Genomic DNA, 22693 nt, shown 5'->3' with positions numbered 1-22693 from the left:
TTTATTTTACAAAGAGAAATGAGTTCGAATATAGTGACAATTTTATTTTTGGTGAGATTATAATTTTATTTTTTAGGGAAAACTACAAAAATGTGATTTCCTTTTTAGACTTTGGGTAGTTTTTATACATGGCGATGTCCCAGTTTTGCCTTTTGGGAACATCTTTATTTTTATTTTTATTAGATTTAAAAAAAAAAAAAAAAAAAAAGATCTGTGTTACATTGGACACACTTTGTGGACCTTTTGCAATCGTCTTTGCTTCCCTATCAGAAGAGAACATTTTGCTGTTTCTGCTCTTAAGTGTTGACTGCTGCAGAAAGGCTTCAGGCTCACTTCCTCTCATCTGCTTTCATCTCATTCAGTCATTGATTGATGAAGAGCATTTTGGGAAGGTTTTTTTTTCTGGGTTAGATTACATGTAGATTGAGGTTCTGTCCTAAATGGAATCAGATGCTCAATTTCATTCCATTAAAAAAATCATTTGCCGTTTGCTGAACAAGAAATGAAAATAGTTTTTTGTAAAATGACCCACATACAAAATGTCTTTCATTGAATTGGTTCACATTTGTAAGGCTGCCATTGACCCACATTAACAACAGAGGCACTTTATATATATGTACAAAAAAAAACATTTAAAGTGTATGTGCATGTTTATTGTTTATCATACACATTAACATTTAATACAAATATTTAAGTGTAGATGTCTCACTAAATCAATATTTTAAAAAATATATATATATATATATATATATATATATATATATATATAATATATATATATATATATATATATATATTCATATTGACGAACGAAACAAACCTCACAGCTCAAAGTGGAAAAATTCTGATTTCCTAGTAGCCTTGAACGCAGCAGACATATAAATCTTAAATTGAGGATATTTTTTGGTAATATACTATGAGAAAAGGTTGTGGTTTTAAGACAATGAAGTCATTTTGAATAAATAAATAAATCTACAACAATAATGTTTGATGTTTTTGCACTTTATAAGAATTAAGATTATTTTTTCCAATATAAAGGCAAGACAAAGATTTATGAAAGTCTATAAAAATGTTTTAAACTTTCAAGAACAAAACATCTTATTTTTTTATGAGAAAAAGTCAATGTTGTACAATATGATTTTTTTGATTAACTCATAAACATAAACAGTGAATTTCTCAACTAGAATCTAACCATTTACTGCCACCATTGAATATATTTGTCAGGTATGCTTTTTATCGTACGCTTTTCTAATCTAGCTTGTCTGAAATTCAATTTTTTTTGTTTTAGGGTTAGCATTAGAGCAGGAGATTGAATCATTTGAAAATGTAACTTTGACACAGCCGCTGTCTGACTTTAACGGCCGGTACGATAGGGTCCGTGAGACCCGCCGCAGTTATGGCTTGGAAAATTGACAAGTCACCTTTGTCCCTCCCTTTTTTTGTGTGTGTGTGCGTGTTTGCCATTTTAGAGCTCAACGCAGGAGATCGGCGAGGAGGTGGAGGACGACGCCATCTTTACCATCACGCTGCGTAAGGTGCAACTGCACCACTCGTCCAGCAAGGGGCAGCGCTGGCTGGGCGTGGAGACGGACGCCGCCCTCAGCCTGTACGAGACGTGCAAAGTGCGAACCATCAAGGCGGGCACCCTCGAGAGGCTGGTGGAGTACATGGTCACGGCCTTCAAGGGCAAAGACTCTACCTATGTCACCATCTTCCTCTGCACTTACCGATCCTTTGCCACCGCCAAGCAGGTGCTCGACCTGCTGCTCAACAGGTATGACCCATACGCTCCCTCATTTAACCCAATTTGAAATCTTCAATTCCTTTAGCTAAAAAGCCTAACCTTTGTTGAAAACGCTACCTCGAACTTGAAACCTCACAGAATATTTTTTCCCAGAGTGAGGTTTGTTTTGTTGTTGTTGTTGCTGTTTTTGTGTCTTGAAACTATGTATTCCCTTACAGGTACGCCAGGCTCCAGAATGTTCCAGTGGCGACGGCGCATCGCGTCTGCCAGGACGACTGCACTGAGCTCAGAAAGTGAGACGACGCAGGACGCACATCCTTGACCCTTGTTTTTGTTGTTGTTGTTGTAGATCTATTAGAGTACCGTATCCAACAGTATTCATTAGTCTTGCTACCGTTTAATCAGGCTAATTATGTAAATTCACCACATGCGTTCAAAACCCCCACAGAGGCCACAGAAACATTGTCGAATAGTTGAAATGGCACGCATGAAAGAGATGCTAACATGTTAGCATTGCTAGTCTTGCTAGCATTTAGCTTGGGGTTCCTCATTTGTTTTAACTTCAATGAGGCCTCAGAAAAATGGACAAATACAATTGAAACAGCTGAACTTACATATTGTCGCTGTCCTGTGAAAAACACTTTTTAAAATTTTCACATTAATGCAATTTCTGCAACGCTGTATTCAGGTAAAAATAAGAAAATGAAAAAAATGGAGATGAGTGTTTTTCACGTGACAGCGACGATATGAGAGATATTATTATTAGCATTTAGCATAGTACTTTTTTTCGTTCTTTCTTTTCAATTACTTAAATCCACTGTAAACGCTCACAGGTGCCGCCAAAACATTGTCCAAGAGCGTTTAAGTTGAATATGAAAGAGATGCATACATAGCCCTGCTTGAATTTAGCCTTTTGGTCTTTCTTGTGAATTCTCAAAATTAATTTTAAACTCTCTAATCTATCGAACGGTTGAAATCTTAAAATCACATGGAAGAGACACTAACATTTTAACATTTTAGCATAGCTAGCCTTTTTGGTGTTTCTCGTTGGTCTGGTCTTACTTGTATATAGATTGATTTGAGGCCACGTTGTCAACAAGAGTTAAATTATCATGCATGATGCTAACATGTGAGCATGTGCCACTGTGTTGTGAAGCACGGTGTCGTCCATCTTGGGTGCGTGGCTGGACCAGTACTCTGAGGACTTCTGGACTCCTCCTGGCTACGATTGCCTTCACCAGCTTTTGTCGTATCTCCACCTTCACTTCCCCGGTTCTGACCTGGAGCGTCGTGCCCGCAACCTGCTGGCACATTTCCACAGACGGCAGCAGTGCGAACCCGAAACCGACAGTAAGACAGCGGGAACGCCAGAAGTGGGCTTGGGGGTGGGGTTGATGTCAGTGTATCTTTTGACTTGATGTTGTTTTGTCATTGAGTTGACATTTGAAGACTCTGAATTGGAAACTTAAGCTTCTTGAAATCTTAGATTGAACTTCTGACCTTGTATTGAAAACCCCACTCTTGCTACAAATGACACTTCTTGGTCTTGCGTTGTCAGGCGAGCACTTGGGCTGCCCTTTTGCCACGCAGGAGGAGAGCGGCTTTGAGGACGAGTTGCCCACTTTCAGCTTCCTGTCCTTCGACCCCATCATGGTTGCTGAGCAGTTCACACTCATGGACGCGGTGAGCAAAACAACATCATGAAAAAATATCGCACGTGAAAATAAGAGAAAGGCGGACATAAAACAACGAATGAAAGCGTCACAATAACTGAAAAAAGAACAATAACCTATTGCATGAAAGAAAAACCATTGTAAAGCATGTTTCTCAAACTTTTTGGCTTCAGGGAGATTTTTTTTTTCCCCAGGATCAAAAACCGAATACTAATTGAATATATCTACCACATGTATCCCTCAATGCCATTGTACAAAAATTCATCGTGAAGTGAGTCGTAATCTATACGAGAATGAGAAGTGTTTTTTGGGGATAAAACGTAGAAGAATAAGGTTGTATTTTTGAAAAAAATAGTCGTAATCAGTACAAGAATAAAGATACAAAAATAGTCATATTTAAAAAAAATTTTAAAAAGTCAATCTTTAAAAGACCAGATTTTGTTGCGATAAGAACTCGTAATCTTATCAGAATGAAGTCATTGTCAGGATAAAAATTCAGACTCTTACAAGAAAGATGACAAAATGAAGACATATTTTCCAGAGATAAACAAGTCCCAGGTAAGATAACATTTTTCTAAGAGAAAATAAGGTTTTATCTAAAATACATTTTGTCAGGATGAAAAGTAAAAAAAAAATGTTGTAATCTTTAGAAGAAGAAAAAAAAAACTGATGAAAAAGTTATATACCCGGTGATATATTAGAATAAGGTAATATTTAAAGACAAAAATCCAAATCTTTAGTTTGAATATAATAACATTTTTTTCCACCACTTTTGTCTTGTTGTGTAATATAACGCGTGCATTTGTGCACAGGACCTGTTCAAGAAGGTGGTCCCGTACCACTGCCTGGGGGGCATCTGGTCCCAGCGCGACAAGAAGGGCAAAGAGCACCTGGCGCCCACCATCCGCGCCACGGTGGCCCAGTTCAACTCGGTCACCAACTGCGTGATCAGCACCAGCCTCGGCAACGCCGCGCTCAAGCACAACCAGCGGGCCCGACTCCTGGAGAGGTGGATCGACGTGGCCCGGGTCAGGACGCCAAAAACACTCACCAGCGCATTTCACGCCACAAGCAACCCGCCTCAGGCTTGAAACCCTAGTGTGAAATGCTAAGCCTCGTTCAGTACCCCGACCACAGCCTTGAAACCCTATCTTGAAATTGGGGAATCTTGAAATTGAAACCCCTGGCCCAGGTTTGGAAACCTAACCCGGACTTCAAATCCTAAATTGAATTGAAACCCTGACCCTGATATGGAGCCTTCACCCTTGTCCAACATCCTAGTTCAAAATCCTAAACCTAATTTTAAAACCTACTTGACATGCTGGCTAGGAACCCTAACTCTTATTTAACAGATTTAAAACTCGAACTTGAAAACTTAACTCTTTTTTGAAACCATAACCCTTAATTGGAACCCTAGCCCTTGTTTAAAACCCAAACTTGACACCTTAACCTAGGTTTAAAACCTTACAACTTCAAACCTTAACCTTGTCTTGGAACCCCAATTTGAATTCCTATTCCTTATTTAGAACCACTAATTTAAAAACGTAACCCAGCCTTAAAACCCTAACTTCAAACCCTAAACCTGACTTAGAACCCAACCCTTGTTTAAAACCCTCCAATTCTACATCATAACCCTTGTTTAAAACCCAGATTTTGAAACCCTTACACCAATTTGAAACCTTGCTTTAAACCCCTAACCCAGGCTTGAAACCCTAATTTAAAACCCTTTTTAGAAAACCTAACCCTAATTTCAAACCTTAACCCTGGTTTGGATCTCTAACCTTTCTTTAAAACCCTGATTCAAACTGTAACTTTGAGGCACAGGAACAGGCTTGAAACCCTAACTTCAAAGCTTAACCTTTGCTTGAAACACTAACCTTGGATTTGAACCCTAATTTGAAGCCCTTCTTTAAAATCCCGGACAAAGGTTTCAAAGCCTAATCCTGCTTTAAATCCCCAACACAGACTTGAAACCCCAACTTGACTCCCTTCATGAACCCCGGTTTATAAACCACATTTAAAACGTTAATCTTGTTTTGAAACCCCGACTTTGATTAGGAACCCTAACCCTTGTTTAAAACCACCTGATTTTAAATGCAGACCGATGTTCAAACACAAGTTTAAAACCCTAACCCAGACTTGAAATCCTAATACAAAACCCTTGTTTGAAAACCTCACTCAAATTTCAAACCGTAACCCTGGGGTGGATCCCTAACCCTTCTTTAAAACGGCTCACTGTAACTTGAAAGCCCCAATCATTGTTTGAAACCCTAACCCAGGCTAGAAACCTTAACTCTGGCCTCAAAGCCTCATTTGAAGTGTTTTGTTTGTTTTTGTTGCCTTCAGGAGTGTCGTATCCTGAAGAACTTCTCCTCCTTGCGAGCCATCCTCTCCGCCCTGCAGTGCAACGCCGTCCACCGCCTGAAGAGGACCTGGGAGGAAGTGTCTCGGTCCGTCCTCACCCAATCTCCCCCCGATGTCTAACGGTTCGGTCCGATTAGACGCTATTCAACCGCTTTTGTATCCACAGTGAGAGTTTCCGCACCTTCCGCGAGCTTTCCGAGATCTTCTCAGACGACAACAACTACTCGCTCAGCCGGGAGCTGCTGGTGAAGGTGAGACGTGGCCACGCTTACTGTACGTGCAGTTTGTGTGTGACGGGAAATCCCTTGTGACGTGAACGTGACATGTTGGCGGACCCGTCTGACGGGCGTAGATAAGGGCCCGAATATTGGGGAACACCCTGGGGCGTCGTCCAGCTCTATCAGCCGCCGGCAGGCCACGCTGGCCTCCTGACGCATTGTGGGTGACGTGCCTGTTGCAATACTACGAAATTTTCTTTCGCATCAACTATCAGCACCAACATTTGAGTACTCGCTGATACCAAGTACCTATACTTGGTCCCTCCGGGGATTTTTTCCCCTTAGTCCACCGCCACAATGTATGTGTATTTGTGGCTATCACATAAAATCCAGAAATATATTTTTAAACCGCATAGATGCCACATTTAAACTTAAAACGTCACATACTAATTTTCACCTATGTTATGCATGAAATTGTGCAAAATAAATTGCCATGAGACCTTTAACACTCAACTGCATGTTTTTGTTACAGTCTTGCAACACATTTGACTCAAATGTAGCCTGTAACAAGGCGTTGCAGTTATGTGCTTTCTCATGTTGAACACTAGAGGGCACTATGTAAAAAGATGACACAAAAAATAAAAAATAAAGAGCCAAAGAAGGACGTAGGATGCTGAGTATGTTTTTGTGTTTTTGTTGTTGTCCCTCAGGAGGGAACGTCCAAGTTTGCCACTTTGGAGATGAATCCCAAACGAGCTCAAAGGAGACACCAGCAGCAGAGAGACCTGGTCGGTACAGCACAGCACCATCTAGTGGCAACACTACAAACTTGCCACTCCAGTCACTGGCATTGTGTTGTGTTGTGTATGTTTTGTTTTAGGGAGTGATGCAGGGCACTATTCCTTACCTGGGCACTTTCCTGACAGACCTGGTTATGATGGACACGGCCATGAAGGACTACACCGAGGTCAGTGTGTCTCTTTTGCAGCATTGCATCTGTAAAGATGATGTTTTTACACTGTTACTGTGTAGAAATATGATGTCATCAAATGCATTTTCATTAGCACAACACACATTCTGCACACATGGCAGTCTAAAAATATGGATGTATACAGTGCTCTTTTAATTATTATTATTTGTGGAAATGGCATCTGTAAAGCTGGTGTTTATTTTGTTGATCATTTGTGAAAGATTTTTGCTTTTGTCTTCCAGGGAGGTCTGATCAACTTTGAGAAGAGACGAAAGGTACGTCCAGTTAGCGCTTAGCTTAGCATAATGCATGTATTCATGTTTTTTTTTAAGTAGTTGTTATGTGGTGTTGCTGTGTTTTTTTTAATGTGGTTATGAATTGTTTTTGTGTTTGTTTTTCAAGCGGTTGTCATTTTTACGTGACAAGTTTTCGTAACCTGCTGTTAATGTTTTTTGGGGGGTTTTACTAGGGCTCAATGATTATTAAATGATGTCATTTTAAAAAGGACCTTGAAAAAAATCCTCGCATAATAAAGCGCCACCACAATTTCGAGGGAATCCCAATAAGATTATTTTGCAAAAGTGTTTGGTCCAGTTTTTGTTTTTTACCTATATTGACGCGTTTGTACGTAACTTTTCGGAAGTGTTTTTTTACCGTGTTTTTTTCACCCGTCGTTTTCAGGAGTTCGAAGTGATCGCGCAGATCAAACTGCTGCAGCTGGCGTCCAACAACTACAGCTTCACGCAGGACGCGCACTTCCGCGAGTGGTTCGCCTCCACCGAGAAGCTCAGCGAGGCCGAGAGGTAACCGCTCGCCGCGGTCGTTGCGTTCAAGTGGCCCGCCGGAGCCCCGTTGACATTCTCCTTTCTTTTCTCGCAGCTACCAGCTGTCGTGCGACATCGAGCCGCTCTCAGAGTCGGCCAGCAACACGCTGCGAGCCAAGAAGAACGGAGGCATCATGAAACGATGGAGCGAGTGAGTCAGCGCTATTATCTTAGCGTCGGATTGTTTGCGCATGGTTTGTCATGTCAGGGTTTGGAATTAGGGTTAGCGTTAGGGTTCCAACAAAGGCAAAGCATAAAAGCCAAAATTAGGGTTTCAAATTAAGGTTCTACCAAGCCTGGGTAGGGCATTGAGCAAAGGTTACATATTAGGGTCTGAAGCTACAGTTAGGCTTTCAAAAGTGGGGTTTCAAGATTAGGTTAGGGCTTTAAATTAGCATTTGAAGCCACGGTTAGGGTTTCGAATCAAGGTTATAAACCAGGGTTAGGGTTTCAAATTAGGGCTTCAATCTTGAGTTAGGGTTTCAAATTAAGATTCCAAGCCAGCGTTCAAAGCTGCAGTTAGTTTTGCAAAATTAGGGTTTCAAGTCTTGAGTTATGGTTTCAAATGAACGACTTCCTGGATCGGGAATGGGAACCCTGATGTTGCGTATGTTGTGCGCGCAGCCGTCAGTTGGCCGAGGGCTCCTCCAGCTGCTTGGCGGCCGGAAGCGGCGGCGCCGTGGGCTCCCACTCCAAGTCCTTTGACCACGCCCACTTTCGACCGTACCAAAGCGGCGGCGACAGCGGCGACGCCCTCAGCGTCACCTCCGTCAGCTCCAGCGGCTCCGACTTGGAGGACGTTAACGCCAGCTTCCTCTCGGACTCGCCCGAGGGCCACGAGAGGAAGGTGAGCCTTCCGATGATCGCGTTTGACTGTTTTTTTCGTTTTTCCCAGTTAGACTCATTCTAATCATAGTTTGTGTTTGGGTTTAGACGTCCACGCCTTCGGTGAAACTTTCTGTTTCGGCGCTGGGGAGAGAAGCTTCGGCTGCAGACACAACCTCCACGGTACTGCGCACTTCCACTCACCTCCTTCCGAAAACATTTGACTTTCAATTCTTTTGATGTCCTGCTTGAAAGACCTTTTTACTTTCACTTCCACCTTTGAACATTTGCTTTCCTTGCACTTCCTTCTTCAAATACAGCAGCAGCACCTTCACTTCCTCCTTAGTACAATTAATGTCCACCTTAAACAGGACATCAACCCAAACATATTTTTTTCAAGAATATGTTCCCAGCAGTCCCACTAGTTGAAACACGACATTCTGATGAATATTGCGTTTGTGGAATAAGAGTTAAGCCACTCGTTTTTAGCCATCTCAGGGGGCGGCCATTTTGTCACGTCTGTCGACTGAAAATGACATCACAACTGCTCAGGGCTCAGGTAACGACCAATCACGGCTCAGCTTCAGAAAACAGGTCAGGCGTGATTGGTCATTACCTGAGCCCTGAGCAGTTGTGATGTCATTTTCGACAGACGTGACAAAATGGCCGCCCCCTGAGATGGCTAAAAATGAGTGGCTTAACTCTTAGTCCTCAAACGCAATATTTATCCGAATGCCTTGTTTCAACTAGTTGGCTTGCATGGAACATATTCTTGAAAAAAATATTTTTGGGTTGACCTCCCCTTTAAATACTCTATTGGTTTCACTTCCAATCAAAAATATTTCACTTCCTCCTTAAAAGACGACACAATTTCTTTGGTACATTTTCCCCTCACTTCCTCCATTAAAAAAATGGACTCCCTCCTCCAAAGACAATTTGAATTTAACTTCCACCTTAAAATATTTCACTTTGTATTTGTCCTTCAAACAACGTTGCTTCTGTACTGGTTTACTCTGACTTCCACCTCTGAAGAAAATTTTACTTTCACCCTCCTCAAATCATGTTTAACTTTCAATTCACCCTCAAGTATTTGACTTTCATTTCCACCTTCATTTATTTTACCTTTCGCCTTCAAACTTTACTTTGAGTTTCTCCTGACAACATATTAATTACATCCAGTTCCTCCTTAGAACTTTTCCCTTTCATTTCTGCCTTAAAACATCACTTTCACTTCCTCCATTTTACTTTGATTCCCACGAAAGAATTCCTTCAAACGTGCATCCCGTCGAACGGTTTCCTTGTCGGTAACGGCCACGTGCGCGTTTGCAGTTCTGGGAGTGCACGTCGCTGTCGTCTCTGGACACGTCGGGCATGGGTTCCAGCTCGGGCTCGGCGTCGGGCTCCAGCACGGCATCGTCGTCATCGGTGTCGTCGGCGGCGGCGCTGTCGCTGTCGCGCTCGCACAAGCGCTCGGTGTCGGCCGTGTCCAACTACTCCACGCTGTCGCTGCCGCTCTACAACCAGCAGGTGGACGACTGCTGCATCATACGCGTCAGCCTCGACGTGGAGAACGGAAACATGTACAAAAGCATCCTGGTAAACAGACAACCTTCATGGCGTTTCTATTCTTGTCTTTTGTGCATCTTTAATCGACAGTACACCATCAAACCTTTTTGACCATGTTTGTCCTTCGGCGCAGGTGACAAGTCAGGACAAGACGCCGGCCGTCATCCGCAAGGCGATGATCAAACACAATCTGGAGAGGGAGAAAACCGAAGACTACGAGCTGGTGCAGAAGATTTCAGAAGACAAAGGTAGCGCTGTTTATTGACAACTACCTTGACAACAATTTCACACAAGTACCTTGCACCATTTTTAGACTCAACGAAGAGTAATGAAATGGCTAAAAATGAAAAAAATGTTTTCGTTAATGGAATAAAATGAAAAGGAAAATATTTTCACAAAAAAACTCAAATAACTACATCTAAAGTTTATTCATCGAATTGTTACTAAAACTAGCTGTAATCCTAATAGTTTTTTTCGCTTAATAGCATACATGAGCTTCCGAGGTTCATTTGAAATGTATTTATTTCGGTATTAGAAGAAGGAAGGTCAAACATTAGTTTGACAATTGTACTTTACTTTATTATACAATTCTTGGTACCTTTTTTTTTTTATCTTGCTCTTGACAGATACTCCATGTATTAAATAAAACGAAAATTAATACTAAAACTAATTAAGTCTAAACTAAAATGAAGCAAATTAAAAAATTACAAACTAATCAACTTAATTAAAACAAACTGAATAAAAAAAAGTTAAAATGAAAAAAAAAATCAAACTATAATGAAAAATGCAAAACTATTATAATCCTGTTACCTTGACAACTTGCGTAACAACTACCTTGACACTTAATCGTAACTATCAACGACCTTAAGAACAATTCGACAGCCACGTTGACAACCTTCTCAACGACCCCCTGAACAAGTTTGTGACAGACAACACAGCTTCTCTCTCTTGCGGCAATTGTCTGACATCATCCCGTCCTGTCTGTCTGTGTTCAGAGCTTCGCATCCCCGACAACGCCAACGTCTTCTACGCCATGAACTCCAGCGCCAACTACGACTTTGTGCTGAAGAAGCGCGGGCCGGCGCGGCCCGTGCGCGCCAAGACGGTGGCCAGCTCCACATTGCCCCGCATGAAGCAGAAAGGACTGAAGATCGCCAAAGGGATTTTCTGAGAGCGCCGCCTGGAGCACTTAGTTTGGCCTCTGCACGCTCAGGACCTCAATTTGTGGGCCAAGTCACTTTCTTGTTTACATCTGGCAGCCAGAAAAGCGGTCACACTTCGGATTTTTTTTTCTGTTTTTTATAGCATCCCGACGTTGTCCCGTCGATAGGACGCATTCGCACTTTGGAATTTTTTTACAGCTTTGTGACCCATCGTGTTGACACATGGTCAAACTGACAACTGTCCCGTGAGTAGGCTCAAGATGTCCCGGATGCTCAGTCTTGACACATGGTCAAATAATCGAGAGGGATTTTTTCTTTTTTTTTCTTTTGTAACCCTGGCGATATTCTGGATGCCCTGGTTGACACATGATCAACCAGATGATGTCACATGGGTAGGATCAGGATGTTCCTAACAAGCATTGTGTTGACACATCGTCAAAACAGACATTGTCTCGTGGGCAGGATCCAGATGTACCAGATGGATTTTTTTTTTTACAGTATCCCGGCGATGTTCTGGATGCCCATCGTTTTGACACATGGTCAGGCAGACCTTGTCCCGTGGGCAGGATCCGGATTTTTCCGGATGCCCAGTGTTGACACATGGCCAAACAGACCATGAGTCAAATGACGCTTGATGGGAGGGCCAACAACATCTACTGTATATAAGTCACCTGTGCCGTTTTATTTGCTTTGTATATATAATATATATATTTCTTTTTTTTTTTTGCTTGGAAGATGGTGCTGGCAATGATCTTTTCTTCAAGCGGTTCCATCATTTCACCCACCGCTGTGATTGGAAACTCTGAACAAACGGTTTTTGAATTTTTGACCACTAGCAGGCCTCAGCTCTCAATTGTTGTGACGATAATCGTGTCTTTTTTTTTTTTTTTTTTTTTACTAATGACTTTGCACTTACTGAGGAGGCTCAGTGCTTGGCATAAATGACGGCAAGGCAGGTGTTCATATGTTCCTTTGTCGATATTAAAATAATTAACATCATTTTGATGTTGATCACGCTCCAAAGGAGTGTTATGGCCTTTGTGAAGAGAAAACAAAATATTAATAATTATACCCAAAAAAACATTTCATGGTTGTAGAGTTGTGATCCCCCCCCTTGATTTTCAAAAACTTTAATGCCTTAAGATTATGACTTTTTCCCCCAATAAAATTTCAAACGTAATCTTGCGTTACAATTACTATTTCATATGGAAAAAGTTAATTTGATTAAGAACATTACATAACATTACAACTTTTTCATGAAAAAATGTTCTTGTAAGATTAGGTTTTTTGTTAATAAAATTATATATTTGTCATACAATTACTACCCCCCCAAAAAATACCTTAATTTTGTGTTGTAAGATTACAACTTGTCTTTTTTTCTTAATTCCAAATTTCTTTTCATAACATTACAATTTTTATCAAATTTGGGGGGAATTTTGTGTTGTTGAAAATGTTATTTTTATAACGTTATTGTTGCAAACACACATTTAAAAATAACTAAAAGCGTTTGCCGCAAAAAAATTATTGCCAACCTGGTAAAATAATTCCTTTTTTGTTGCCAGATTATGGTTTTTTTCCCTCATAAAATTACGACTCATTGTCTTAAAACTTTTTTTTTTTCTCTAAAAAACATGACTTTTGTCTCATACGATTTGGGCTTTTTTTTAGCCAGAATACGAATTCGTTCTTGAGAACAGAACACCTTTTTTGAGATTATGGTGTTTTTTCTGGAAAAAAATGTTTATTCTCCTACGATTATGACTTTATTCGTGAATAAAATGGAACTTCAAAATTTTCTCAAAAAGCACTATTTTCCATCGCCAAAAAACCTGATGATTGAGGTAAAACTTTAATCTCCTACAATTTTTTTCTTGAAAGAATTTGCCTTTTTATCTGTTGTAGCCATTTCTGCTGAGCACTGTATGCAAAAGTTTACTTTTTAAAATGATGAAATGGAAGTCTGGGGAAAAGATGCTGAAGCACTGGAGGAAGCGATGCGGTTGAGTTTTGCTGACTCCTCACAAAGGAACCACTTTGAAATTTGACCTGTGGATAACGCAGGCTGCGAAACATGATGGGAAGTTTTGGAAAAGCACCAAACACTTGAGAGAAAATGGCATGAGCACCCTAAGGTTATTTTTTTTGTCATCACTGCCACAAAACAAAACGTTTGCCTGTTGCCACTGCCGACATATTTTGTCTTTTTTTTTTTTTTGCATTTATTTGCAACACGCTTGACGTCTAAATGGTGATGGAGTCACTGTGAGCTTCATATCGAGCACTGTGAACAACAACTACAACAACAAAATGTGTCTTAGTGGATGTGGTGAGCAGGGAAAAAGTTGCCAATCAAGTGATCTGCCTTTTGCGCCGGGAACAAACCTTTGGATTTAAAAAAACAAAACAAAAAAAAAAACAACAACTTTTTTTTTTTAACAAAGTTGTGAACTTACATGCCGGCTTAACTTCTATGTCGTGAATGAACAGCTGACTAGGTGTTACACACGTGCAGCATCGAGAAGCTTGGCTCCCTTAGACACAGTGCAGAAATGACATCATCACGAGACAGTAGACACGCCACCTGTCGCTCGACGTGCAGAGCTGGGCATTCCGTCTATGTGACGGACCGGCCCGTCTATCCGCCTATGACGGACGCCTGTTTTGCTGACGGTTGACGAATGACGGGTAAAATTTTAAAATAGACGGACTAAGCATAGTCCAGTATTTAATCAGTCTTTTGTCTGTAGTCCGTCTTTAGTCTGTTTTTCACGGCGAGTGCAGTGAGGAACAATAGTGAGTTGTTATTGTTAAGGGGGACAGATTTGAGTGTGCAACCTGGCTGTGAACAGGCTTTCATGGCGTCCATGGCGCAGTGAATCACTGGGAGTCACGCTTTCTGTTCAAATATCGGGCAATGGGGGGATGATTCTGAAATTTGCAGACGGACTCGCTGACAGAAGCCTGTTTAAAATCAGAGGCTGGTACTATTCCCCCCCACCCCCCGAAAAAAAGGCAAATGACGGACGACAGAAAGGTACTCACGCTGCAGACAGATGACGAATAACGGACGCTCAATTTTTAATAAAATGCCCATCTCTGTTGACGTATCACTTCCCGGGACATGCCGCGTCGCTTGACGTGTCCCAACATCACATGACACTTTACATGTTACATCACTCGACATGTCTTACCACTTGACATGTTACTTCACGTGATGTGTCAAAACATGGCACTTGACGACGCGTGACATGAACCTTTATGTTACAGCACTAGACATGACGACACTTGTGACACTTCACATAATAATACGGTACATTACTTGACATTTGACACTTGTCGTGGCATTTAACACGACACGTTTCATGTTATGGTTACATAGGTGACACTAGTTATGCTACACTATCTCATGACATGATAATACTTGATATGACTCCTGACATGTTAGTGTCACAAATGACACTTTAAGTGTCTCGTGATATGTTACGCCATCTCATGACATGACACTTGATGTCACTTAACTTTACTTGACATGACACAACACTTTTCCACCACAATACATGACATGGTGCATCGCTTAACATGTTGCGCCACTGACATTACTTAATATGTGCTCATGACAAGACACTTGACATGCCACTTGCACGTGGCACTTAACGTGACATCGGAATAACTCGAAATGACTTTTGACAGTGCCACTTGAATTGCCACTTCACATCAAGTGTCAATTTTTTTTTAAAATTGCGAAAATCACGATTGAAGTTGTCGTAGTTTTATTCGTTTTTTAAGTTTGTATTACTTTTTTTTCACGCATGGACAAACAGCTGCCATTTTTTTCACACGTGCAGCAGGATGAAGTACATTTTGCTTTATCCGCACTACAGGAATTCCACGCTTTTCCCATAGAGTCATCCTTCAATTCCAAAATTACAACTACAAGACTGTGTGTGCTTGTGTGTGTGTCTGGGATGAAAAGGCCAATTGTGTATTTGTGCAACCGGCGTTTCTGTGGTGACGAGAAGTGTATGCGTGTGCGTGAGTGATGGCGCGTGGACAACTTGACATTACTCTCCTGTGGTGCTTTGAGAGTGTGTGTGTGTGTGTGTGTGTGCGTGCGTGTGTGTTGTATTGATGTTTGTTGCCTTTTGCTGTGCTCGGATGCCCCCCACCCAACTCCTGATTTGAACTAAATGACTGAGAAACTTTTCTAAGTCTCTTCCTTTACTAATTTCCCCTCCCAACAGCACTCAAAAACAATGTAGAATCCAAAAAGTGTTCCCCACTGTTTATTTATTGATTTGTATATAGTTTTTTGGGGCATTGTACATTCCCTCCTCTCTTGGTTATAGATTAATATATTAATGTACATATGAATAAACATACCGTTTATAAAAGAGTACAGTGTACGCTGTCAATTTGTCTGTGATGTTTAGAGTTGGAATACAACAATAAAATTGGCACCAAAATCATTTTTTAATTTATAAACATTTCAGAAATCAATACTGTAATGTACAATTTAATTTTGATATTCAAAGTGGAATAAGATGTGAGAAAAATCTTAGCACGAACATTAGAATATTAGGCCTGAAATGTAGGTTATACAAACGTCACTCATTAGTTACTGTCCACAATAGCGCTATAATTTATGCATAATTATCTATCACTATTTACTTGAAGATCTATAAACTCGTGTATGCTTTAGTTAATCTTTTTGTGTGTATTTAAAATGTTCTAATAGTTTAGCATAATTCTCTGTCATTTTTGTCGTCATATCCACGACAAGCGACAATTTTGAGCATGCGCACTGATCCCGCTTTTGCTACGCGTTTACGTTCTAGTACAGCGCTATAATTTACTCATTATTACCGTGTGTATGTATTAATAATTTAATTTGAATTGTACTAGTGCGTATATGCTTCAATTAAGATGTAAATTTGTGTTTATTTTAAATTGAGAACATTTTTTTTTAATTAACAATTTTTAATTAACAATTTGGACATAACTTCACACAGAAGACAAAGGAAATGAAATAGACAGCCAATTAAAAGAAGAAAAAAAATTTAAATAGGTAAACAAAAAAAAATGCCAGGGGTCCTAAATAAAAACTAAGACATATTGAAAACATTAAAATGGGAACACAATTTCACACTTTTAACAGCTTTTTTATTTTTACAACCAGTTATAGAACGTAAATATATCTCCATCTCTTTCAACCACATGCAAAAGTTGGGTTTTGATTTTGAAAATGTACATTTGTGAATATAAAAGTTTGTAACAAGATTAATTAAATAATATTGTTTTCAAATGACATGTCATCATTAAAAAAAATAAAAAATACATTCTGTAAAGAAAGTTCAAAGTTACTAGTTTAGAACAATTGAGCTCTCATTAGCTATTCTGTGATGTCATCATCACAGCGCGACGAAAATGTCTGCCAGTTTTGCGCTTGCGCATTCGTGGATTCACCCCGCTTTTGTTATTCCATTTCATTCCAGTATGGCGCTAAGCAAAACGTTTGGGCAAAAACCTGTCAAATTCCAACTGGAAGACGATGGGGATTTTTACATGATCGGCTCGGAGGTCGGTGTGTCTACGCTTACACCCTTTCTGCTCAATCTTCACCGCAAGTTTTGTTTCATTGTCAACTTCTTGCCGGTTGTTAGCTCGCATGCTAAAGTTGCTAAGCGAAGTTGGGAGCGTTAGTATTTTAAAAAGGACTCGTCCGTCCTCTTTGGGCTTTATTTCTATAGATATTGACACTTTCTTTCGTCTTTTAATGCGCTGCCGTTCTATGTAACATGATCATATCGTGTTTCGGACTTCTACTGTGTTCTGGAGAAGCATATGTTGATTTGAATGAGTTAGCATGCTAAGGTTGTAGCTGAGCAAGCTTATATGAATTTAGACGCTTAGCCAACATGCGGAAACGATTTTAAATTAGGGAGTCAAGCCAGGGTTGGGGCTTCAAATTAGGGTGTCGATCCTGAGTTAGGGGATAAAGCCAGGTTCAGTCCTTGAAGGTTGGGTTTCAAGTGTGTAGTGGCGTTTTTAAGCCTGTGTTTAAACAATGGTTAGAGTCTCAAATTAGTAAGCTTCAAATTTTCGGGCCAAGGTTATGGTTCCAAGTTAGGGGCTTTAAACAAGCGCTAGGGTTTAAACGTCAAAGTGGTTCACGCCATGGTTGGGTATTAAACAAGGTTAGGTTTGCACATTAAGAGTTGAAGGGGTACATTTTCAAAGTAACCTTAAAAGCCAAGGTTAGGGTTTCAAGCCTGTAGGGCTGTGGCTTCAAATAATTACTAGCATTTCAACGTAGGATTTCAAGTAAGGATTGGGGTGTCAAAAAAGGATTGCAACGCAGTCATAAGGTTTCAAAGTAGGGGCTCAAGACAGAGTTTGGGTTTTAAATAAAACTGCCTTAGGCTTGCAAATGAAGTTTGAATTGTGTTCAGGTGGGCAACTACCTGCGCATGTTCCGGGGTTCGCTGTACAAGCGCTATCCGTCCCTGTGGAGGAAGTTGGCGTCGGTGGAGGAGCGCAAGAAGATCGTGGAGTCGTCGCACGGTCAGTATGATGGTGGAGGCAGGTGGAAGTGGGCGGGGCCTTGGCGTGGGCACCCGCCAATCACGAGGCCCCGCCGCCCGTCTGCCGCCTTTCAGATCACGGCTACACGCAGCTGGCCACCAGTGTGACACTGCTCAAGGCCTGCGAAGTGGAGGAGATCCTGGACGGCAACGACGACAAGTACAAAGCCGTCTCCATCAGCACCGAGCCGCCCGCCTACCTCAGGTACGCCGCCCACCACCGGCAGTAGGGTTTCTATCGGAGCTCCCGCTTTTCAAAGTACACCTTCGAAGCCACAGTTGCCCGTTGGAATTTGGCCATCCAGCCCGGTTGTCTAATTGGAATTTCAAGCCTTGGTTAGCGTTTCAAAATAGGGTTTCGAGTCTGGGTTAGAGTTTCAAGTCTCGATTGGGGTTTCAAGCCCAGGTCCGTGTTTCAAAGTAGGGTTTCAAGCCTGGGTTAAGGTTTGAAAGTAAGGTTTCATGCCTGGGTTAGGGTTTCAAATTAAGGTTACAAGCCTGGGTGAAGGTCTCAAGGTAAGGTTTCAAGCCAGGGTTAAGATTTCATAGTAGGGTTTCAAGCATGAGTTAGGGTTTAAAATTCTAGATTCCAAGCAGGGTCAGTAGGGTTTCAAAGTGTGTTAGGGTTGGGTTTCAAGTCTGGGTTGGTGTTTTAAATTAAGGTTTCAAGCCTTGATAAGGGTTTCAAATGAAGGTTTTAAGCCAGAGTTTGGGATTCATTGTTGGTTCTCAAGTGTGGGCTAGGGTTTCCATTTAAGGTTTTAAACCAGGATTAAATTTTCAAAGTAGGGTTTCAAGCCTGGTTTAGGATTTCAAATTTAGGTTTCAAGCCTGGTTTAGTAGTGTTTCAAAGTGGGGTTTCAAGCCTCTGTTAGGATAGAGTTTGAGCTCCAAGGTAGGGTGGAGTTTGAAGCTCTGTTTAGGGTTTCAAGTTCAACTTAAATTTTCAAACTATGAAGATTTCAATCCAGTGTTTGGGTCGTTCTTGTGTCAGGTTTTGAAATAAGGGTTAGGCTTTCAAAGTATGGTTGCCTTCAAGTTTTTGCTTTTTACAATGGTAAGTAAGCATTTTTTTTGCTGAGGGCGCAAGTTTCCTACTTTCCATCGGCCTTTGAATGCAGCATTTGTTTGGACAGCAAATCGCGCCCTCGTGTGGCTTAGTGGTTAATCGCGGCGTCCCAGTGGTTCATCACTTCATGTGGGCTGCGCGCTTACAAATGTTTGTGTGTGTAACCGATGTCCATGTAGGGAACAGAAGGCTAAGAGGAACAGCCAGTGGGTGCCTACACTGCCCAACAGCTCCCACCACCTCGACGCCGTACCCTGCTCCACCACCATCAACCGCAGCCGCCTGGGGCGAGACAAAAAGAGGACCTTCCCGCTCTGGTCAGGCGCCATCACCGTGCGTGCGTGCACACACATGTACTCATGCGTGTGCATGCTAATGCTTATGCGTTAATGCGCGCGCGTCCGCTCATGCGTGTGTGTGCGTGGTTCAGCTTTGACGACCACGACCCGGCGGTGATCCACGAGAACGCCACGCAGTCGGAAGTGCTGGTGCCCATCCGCCTGGACATGGAAATCGAGGGCCAGAAGCTCCGAGACGCCTTCACGTGGAACATGAACGGCACGTCACGCGCATGCAGACAAATGCACACAAAAAACGCTTTGACACTATTAAGCAAGGCTTAGGCGTTCAAAGTAGGGTTTCAATCAAGGTTTAGGGATTTGGATTCAGACTTCAATTGGAACATCAAAGTAGGTAGTAGTTTCAACCTATGGTGGGGGATTTAAACACAAGTTAGTGATCAGAAGTAGGGTACCAAGCCAGGGCCAAATTTTCAAAGTAGGATCTCAAGGCTAAAGTTTCTTTAGCATTTCTTGGGATTACAAAGTAGGCTTTTCAATCAAGTTTCAAGATAGGGTTTTGGTTTCAGATGTGAGTCTAGGGTATGAGTTAGGGTTCCAAACCGCGGTTGGGCTTTTAAACGATGATGGTTCGGAGCCACGTTTGCGCGCCTTGACATCCTAAAAGTGGAATTTGTTGCCGTGGCGCTTTGCAGAGAAGCTGATGACTCCCGAGATGTTTTCGGAGATCCTGTGTGACGACCTGGACCTCAACCCGTTGGCCTTCGTGCCCGCCATCGCTTCCGCCATCCGCCAGCAGATGGAGTCGTACCCCACCGACAGCATCCTGGACGAGCAGACGGACCAGAGGGTCATCATCAAGGTAACGCCGCCCACCCGCCGTTCTTGGTTGTCCTTCCTCGCATAACGGCCGCCTCCCTCGCCGCCTCCCCCAGCTCAACATCCACGTGGGCAACATCTCCCTGGTGGACCAGTTCGAGTGGGACATGTCAGAGAGGGACAACTCCCCGGAGAAGTTTGCGCTCAAGTTGTGCTCTGAGCTGGGCCTGGGAGGCGAGTTTGTCACCACCATCGCATACAGCATCAGGGGGCAGCTCAGCTGGCACCAGAGGACGTACGCCTTCAGGTAGGCTCGGACTGGCCGGATGACCGATCTACCCCCCCACCCCCACCCCCACCCCCTCGTCACGTGACTTTTGTCGCCTCGGTGGGTGCAGCGAGAACCCGCTCCCCACGGTGGAGATCGCCATCAGGAACACGGGCGACGCCGACCAGTGGTGCCCCCTGCTGGAGACGCTGACGGACGCCGAGATGGAGAAGAAGATCAGGGACCAGGACAGAAACACCAGGTGGGCGTCGGCACGCCAGCAACAAAAAAAAAAAAAAGGAGCAGGGGAACCAGACAGTACACAAGTAGAAAACTGAAAAAGTTGTACAAAGTAATATTGTGCAAAAAAGGAAGCAAAACTTTTAAAAGTGAATATTTGCTAAAAAAATTGTTTGAATAGATGGGAAAATATTGGACAAGTGTGGTGAAAATACAGGTACAATTTACAAAAAAAGTAAAAACTTAACCTTTACAAAAGTTTTAAACAAATTTGCAAAATGCAGGAATAAAAAAAAAAAACAACTAAAATTTGCAATTGTACATAAGTTATACATTTATAAAAAATATATATAAATTGAAAAAAGTATTGTTTACATAAAGTGAACGTTTATAAAAAGTATTAATTGACAAAAGTACACGTTTACAAAATGTCAACATTTACAAAACTATAAGTGTTGTTTTTGCTTGTAGTTTAATACTACAGTATAAAACCTAAAATTTACCTTTGCCAAAGCAAAAAGTCAAAGTTAGTAAGTGTGAAAATGTAAATTATTTTTATATTCAAAAGAGTTTACAATAAATGTATACATTTCCAAAGTAGAAGTGTTAAAAAGGTTAAATTGGCTCAAAAATAAGTGGAAAGCTTAAAAAAATATATGTTAAAAAAAAAAACTGTCTAAAAAAGTAAAGTACACAAGTAAAAAACAGTAATAAAAAAACTTGAGATTGGGGGTTGAAAGTGTAGTCCTGAATGCCATCAGATGGCTAAAGTGCTACCATTTTTGTTTTCTTTCAGGCGAATGAGGCGACTTGCCAACACCGCACCGGCCTGGTAGAACAATACCATACCATACCGTCATCATCATCATCACCACCACCACCACCACCACCCTCATGAGCGCCCCCTTCTGGAAGTACACGTGTGTGACATGGGCTTGGTCGCTCACCCTATTACCCTTTTTGCTTCTCTCTCAGACACACACAGGACAAGAAGTCAGATAATATATTTATGTTGTATTTGTCATCTTTTTGTACATTTGAATGATTCTTACAAAATAAACCCAAAAAACCCATCAACGCATCATTAATTTTCTTGTCAACACTTCACTTTCAGGAAGCAGCCATTTTCACAGTGCCCAAGGGCTCAGCTTGCGACTTGTCACATGACCAAAGCCAGAAAACAGCTGAGTCGTGATTGGTTGTTACCTGAGTCCTGAGCAACTTTGATGTCATTTTCAGTGGACGCCAAATGTCAAAATGGCCGCCCCGCCCCCCAAGATGGATGAATGCCTTGTTTAGATGAGTGGGGCCGCATTGAAGATCTGTTTGTCAAGAAAATTGTTGACTTCGTCTTAAAATATTTTGTTTAGACTTGGTGCAGACAAGAAGTCACAGGTGCAGACAAGAAGTCACACTTGATCTAAGGGTTTCCTCATTCACAATCAAATGTTTTTGCTAGTGTCGGCAGTGCAGTGGTCACAGTAACAGCACACTATAACACACACAAATTAACAGTCACACGCATACACAGACCTAAACACAACGCAGACTCAACTCTCCAAACAAGATAAATATGCACTCATCTACACACACACACATATACATGGACACACATAAACTGACTGACACACACGTACACAAACACGTGCACAAAGATAGCAGTAAAGTGAGGGTGTGATTACTGTGGAATGTCAACTTCCTCTTGCAAGGCAAAACAAAACATCCCAACAAAATAAAAGGCCAGCATTATTTCGTAAAATCTTGAAAGTGTCACGCGACAGCAAGAAGTTGACAAACGCTCAGAGTAAAACATGTCCCATCATGGACAACTATTTCAGATTTAGGGTTTCTAATCAGAGTTAGGGTTTTCAAATTAAGCTTCTGGGAGTGCATTCCAGTGTTGATGGTTAGGGTTTCAAAGTAGAGTTTGAAAGAGGTTTAGGGTTTTAAAGTAGAGTTTAAAATTAAGGTTAAGGTTCCAAATTAGGCTTTCAAACTAGGGTTAGGGTTTTAAAGTAAGATTTCAAACTAGAGTAAGGGCTTAAAAGTAGGACTTCAAACAGGTTAGGG

At 41.6% G+C, this 22693-nt stretch overlaps 2 protein-coding genes across 4 annotated transcripts in view; both read left to right on the top strand.

The window, feature by feature from the left end:
- Nucleotides 1-15740, top strand: part of LOC147147596 (ral guanine nucleotide dissociation stimulator-like) — a 32308-nt gene extending 16568 nt beyond the window's left edge. For all 3 annotated transcript variants that reach the window (XM_086030925.1, XM_086030924.1, XM_086030923.1), the window contains exons 2-18: nt 1470-1774; nt 1963-2037; nt 2901-3094; nt 3303-3427; nt 4230-4445; nt 5764-5867; nt 5948-6032; nt 6710-6787; nt 6880-6966; nt 7212-7244; nt 7651-7772; nt 7849-7944; nt 8418-8640; nt 8727-8801; nt 9948-10214; nt 10318-10432; nt 11180-15740. In XM_086030925.1, coding sequence (XP_085887051.1) covers nt 1470-1774; nt 1963-2037; nt 2901-3094; nt 3303-3427; nt 4230-4445; nt 5764-5867; nt 5948-6032; nt 6710-6787; nt 6880-6966; nt 7212-7244; nt 7651-7772; nt 7849-7944; nt 8418-8640; nt 8727-8801; nt 9948-10214; nt 10318-10432; nt 11180-11355 — 2376 coding nt within the window. In that variant the 3' untranslated portion in view covers nt 11356-15740. The remainder of the gene's footprint in view (nt 1-1469; nt 1775-1962; nt 2038-2900; nt 3095-3302; nt 3428-4229; nt 4446-5763; nt 5868-5947; nt 6033-6709; nt 6788-6879; nt 6967-7211; nt 7245-7650; nt 7773-7848; nt 7945-8417; nt 8641-8726; nt 8802-9947; nt 10215-10317; nt 10433-11179) is intronic.
- Nucleotides 15741-16747: 1007 nt separating this feature from the next.
- Nucleotides 16748-21696, top strand: LOC147147595 (SWI/SNF-related matrix-associated actin-dependent regulator of chromatin subfamily B member 1). Its single transcript, XM_086031886.1, has 9 exons — nt 16748-16924; nt 17797-17908; nt 18004-18133; nt 19177-19314; nt 19428-19555; nt 19992-20158; nt 20232-20422; nt 20514-20645; nt 21420-21696. Exons 1-9 carry the CDS (start codon nt 16772-16774, stop codon nt 21457-21459), a joined length of 1191 nt encoding a protein of 396 aa, XP_085888012.1. The 5' UTR covers nt 16748-16771; the 3' UTR covers nt 21460-21696.
- Nucleotides 21697-22693: the final 997 nt, after the last annotated feature.

This window comes from Filicampus tigris, chromosome 5 (genome assembly GCF_054856515.1).
Source record: "Filicampus tigris isolate MCC_2025a chromosome 5, RoL_Ftig_1.0, whole genome shotgun sequence".
Taxonomy (NCBI): Eukaryota; Metazoa; Chordata; class Actinopteri; order Syngnathiformes; family Syngnathidae; genus Filicampus; species Filicampus tigris.
Note: the sequence above shows the minus strand (reverse complement) of the source record. Positions and strands in the feature narration are given on the sequence as shown.

What these genes read in the sequence shown, in the direction of transcription:
- LOC147147595 (XM_086031886.1), top strand. Translation starts at nt 16,772, where the DNA reads ATGTCTGCCAGTTTTGCGCTTGCGCATTCGTGGATTCACCCCGCTTTT. An exon ending in GATCGTGGAGTCGTCGCACG is followed by an intron (nt 17,909 to 18,003) that starts GTCAGTATGATG and finishes GCCGCCTTTCAG; the next exon opens with ATCACGGCTACACGCAGCTG. An exon ending in GAGCCGCCCGCCTACCTCAG is followed by an intron (nt 18,134 to 19,176) that starts GTACGCCGCCCA and finishes ATGTCCATGTAG; the next exon opens with GGAACAGAAGGCTAAGAGGA.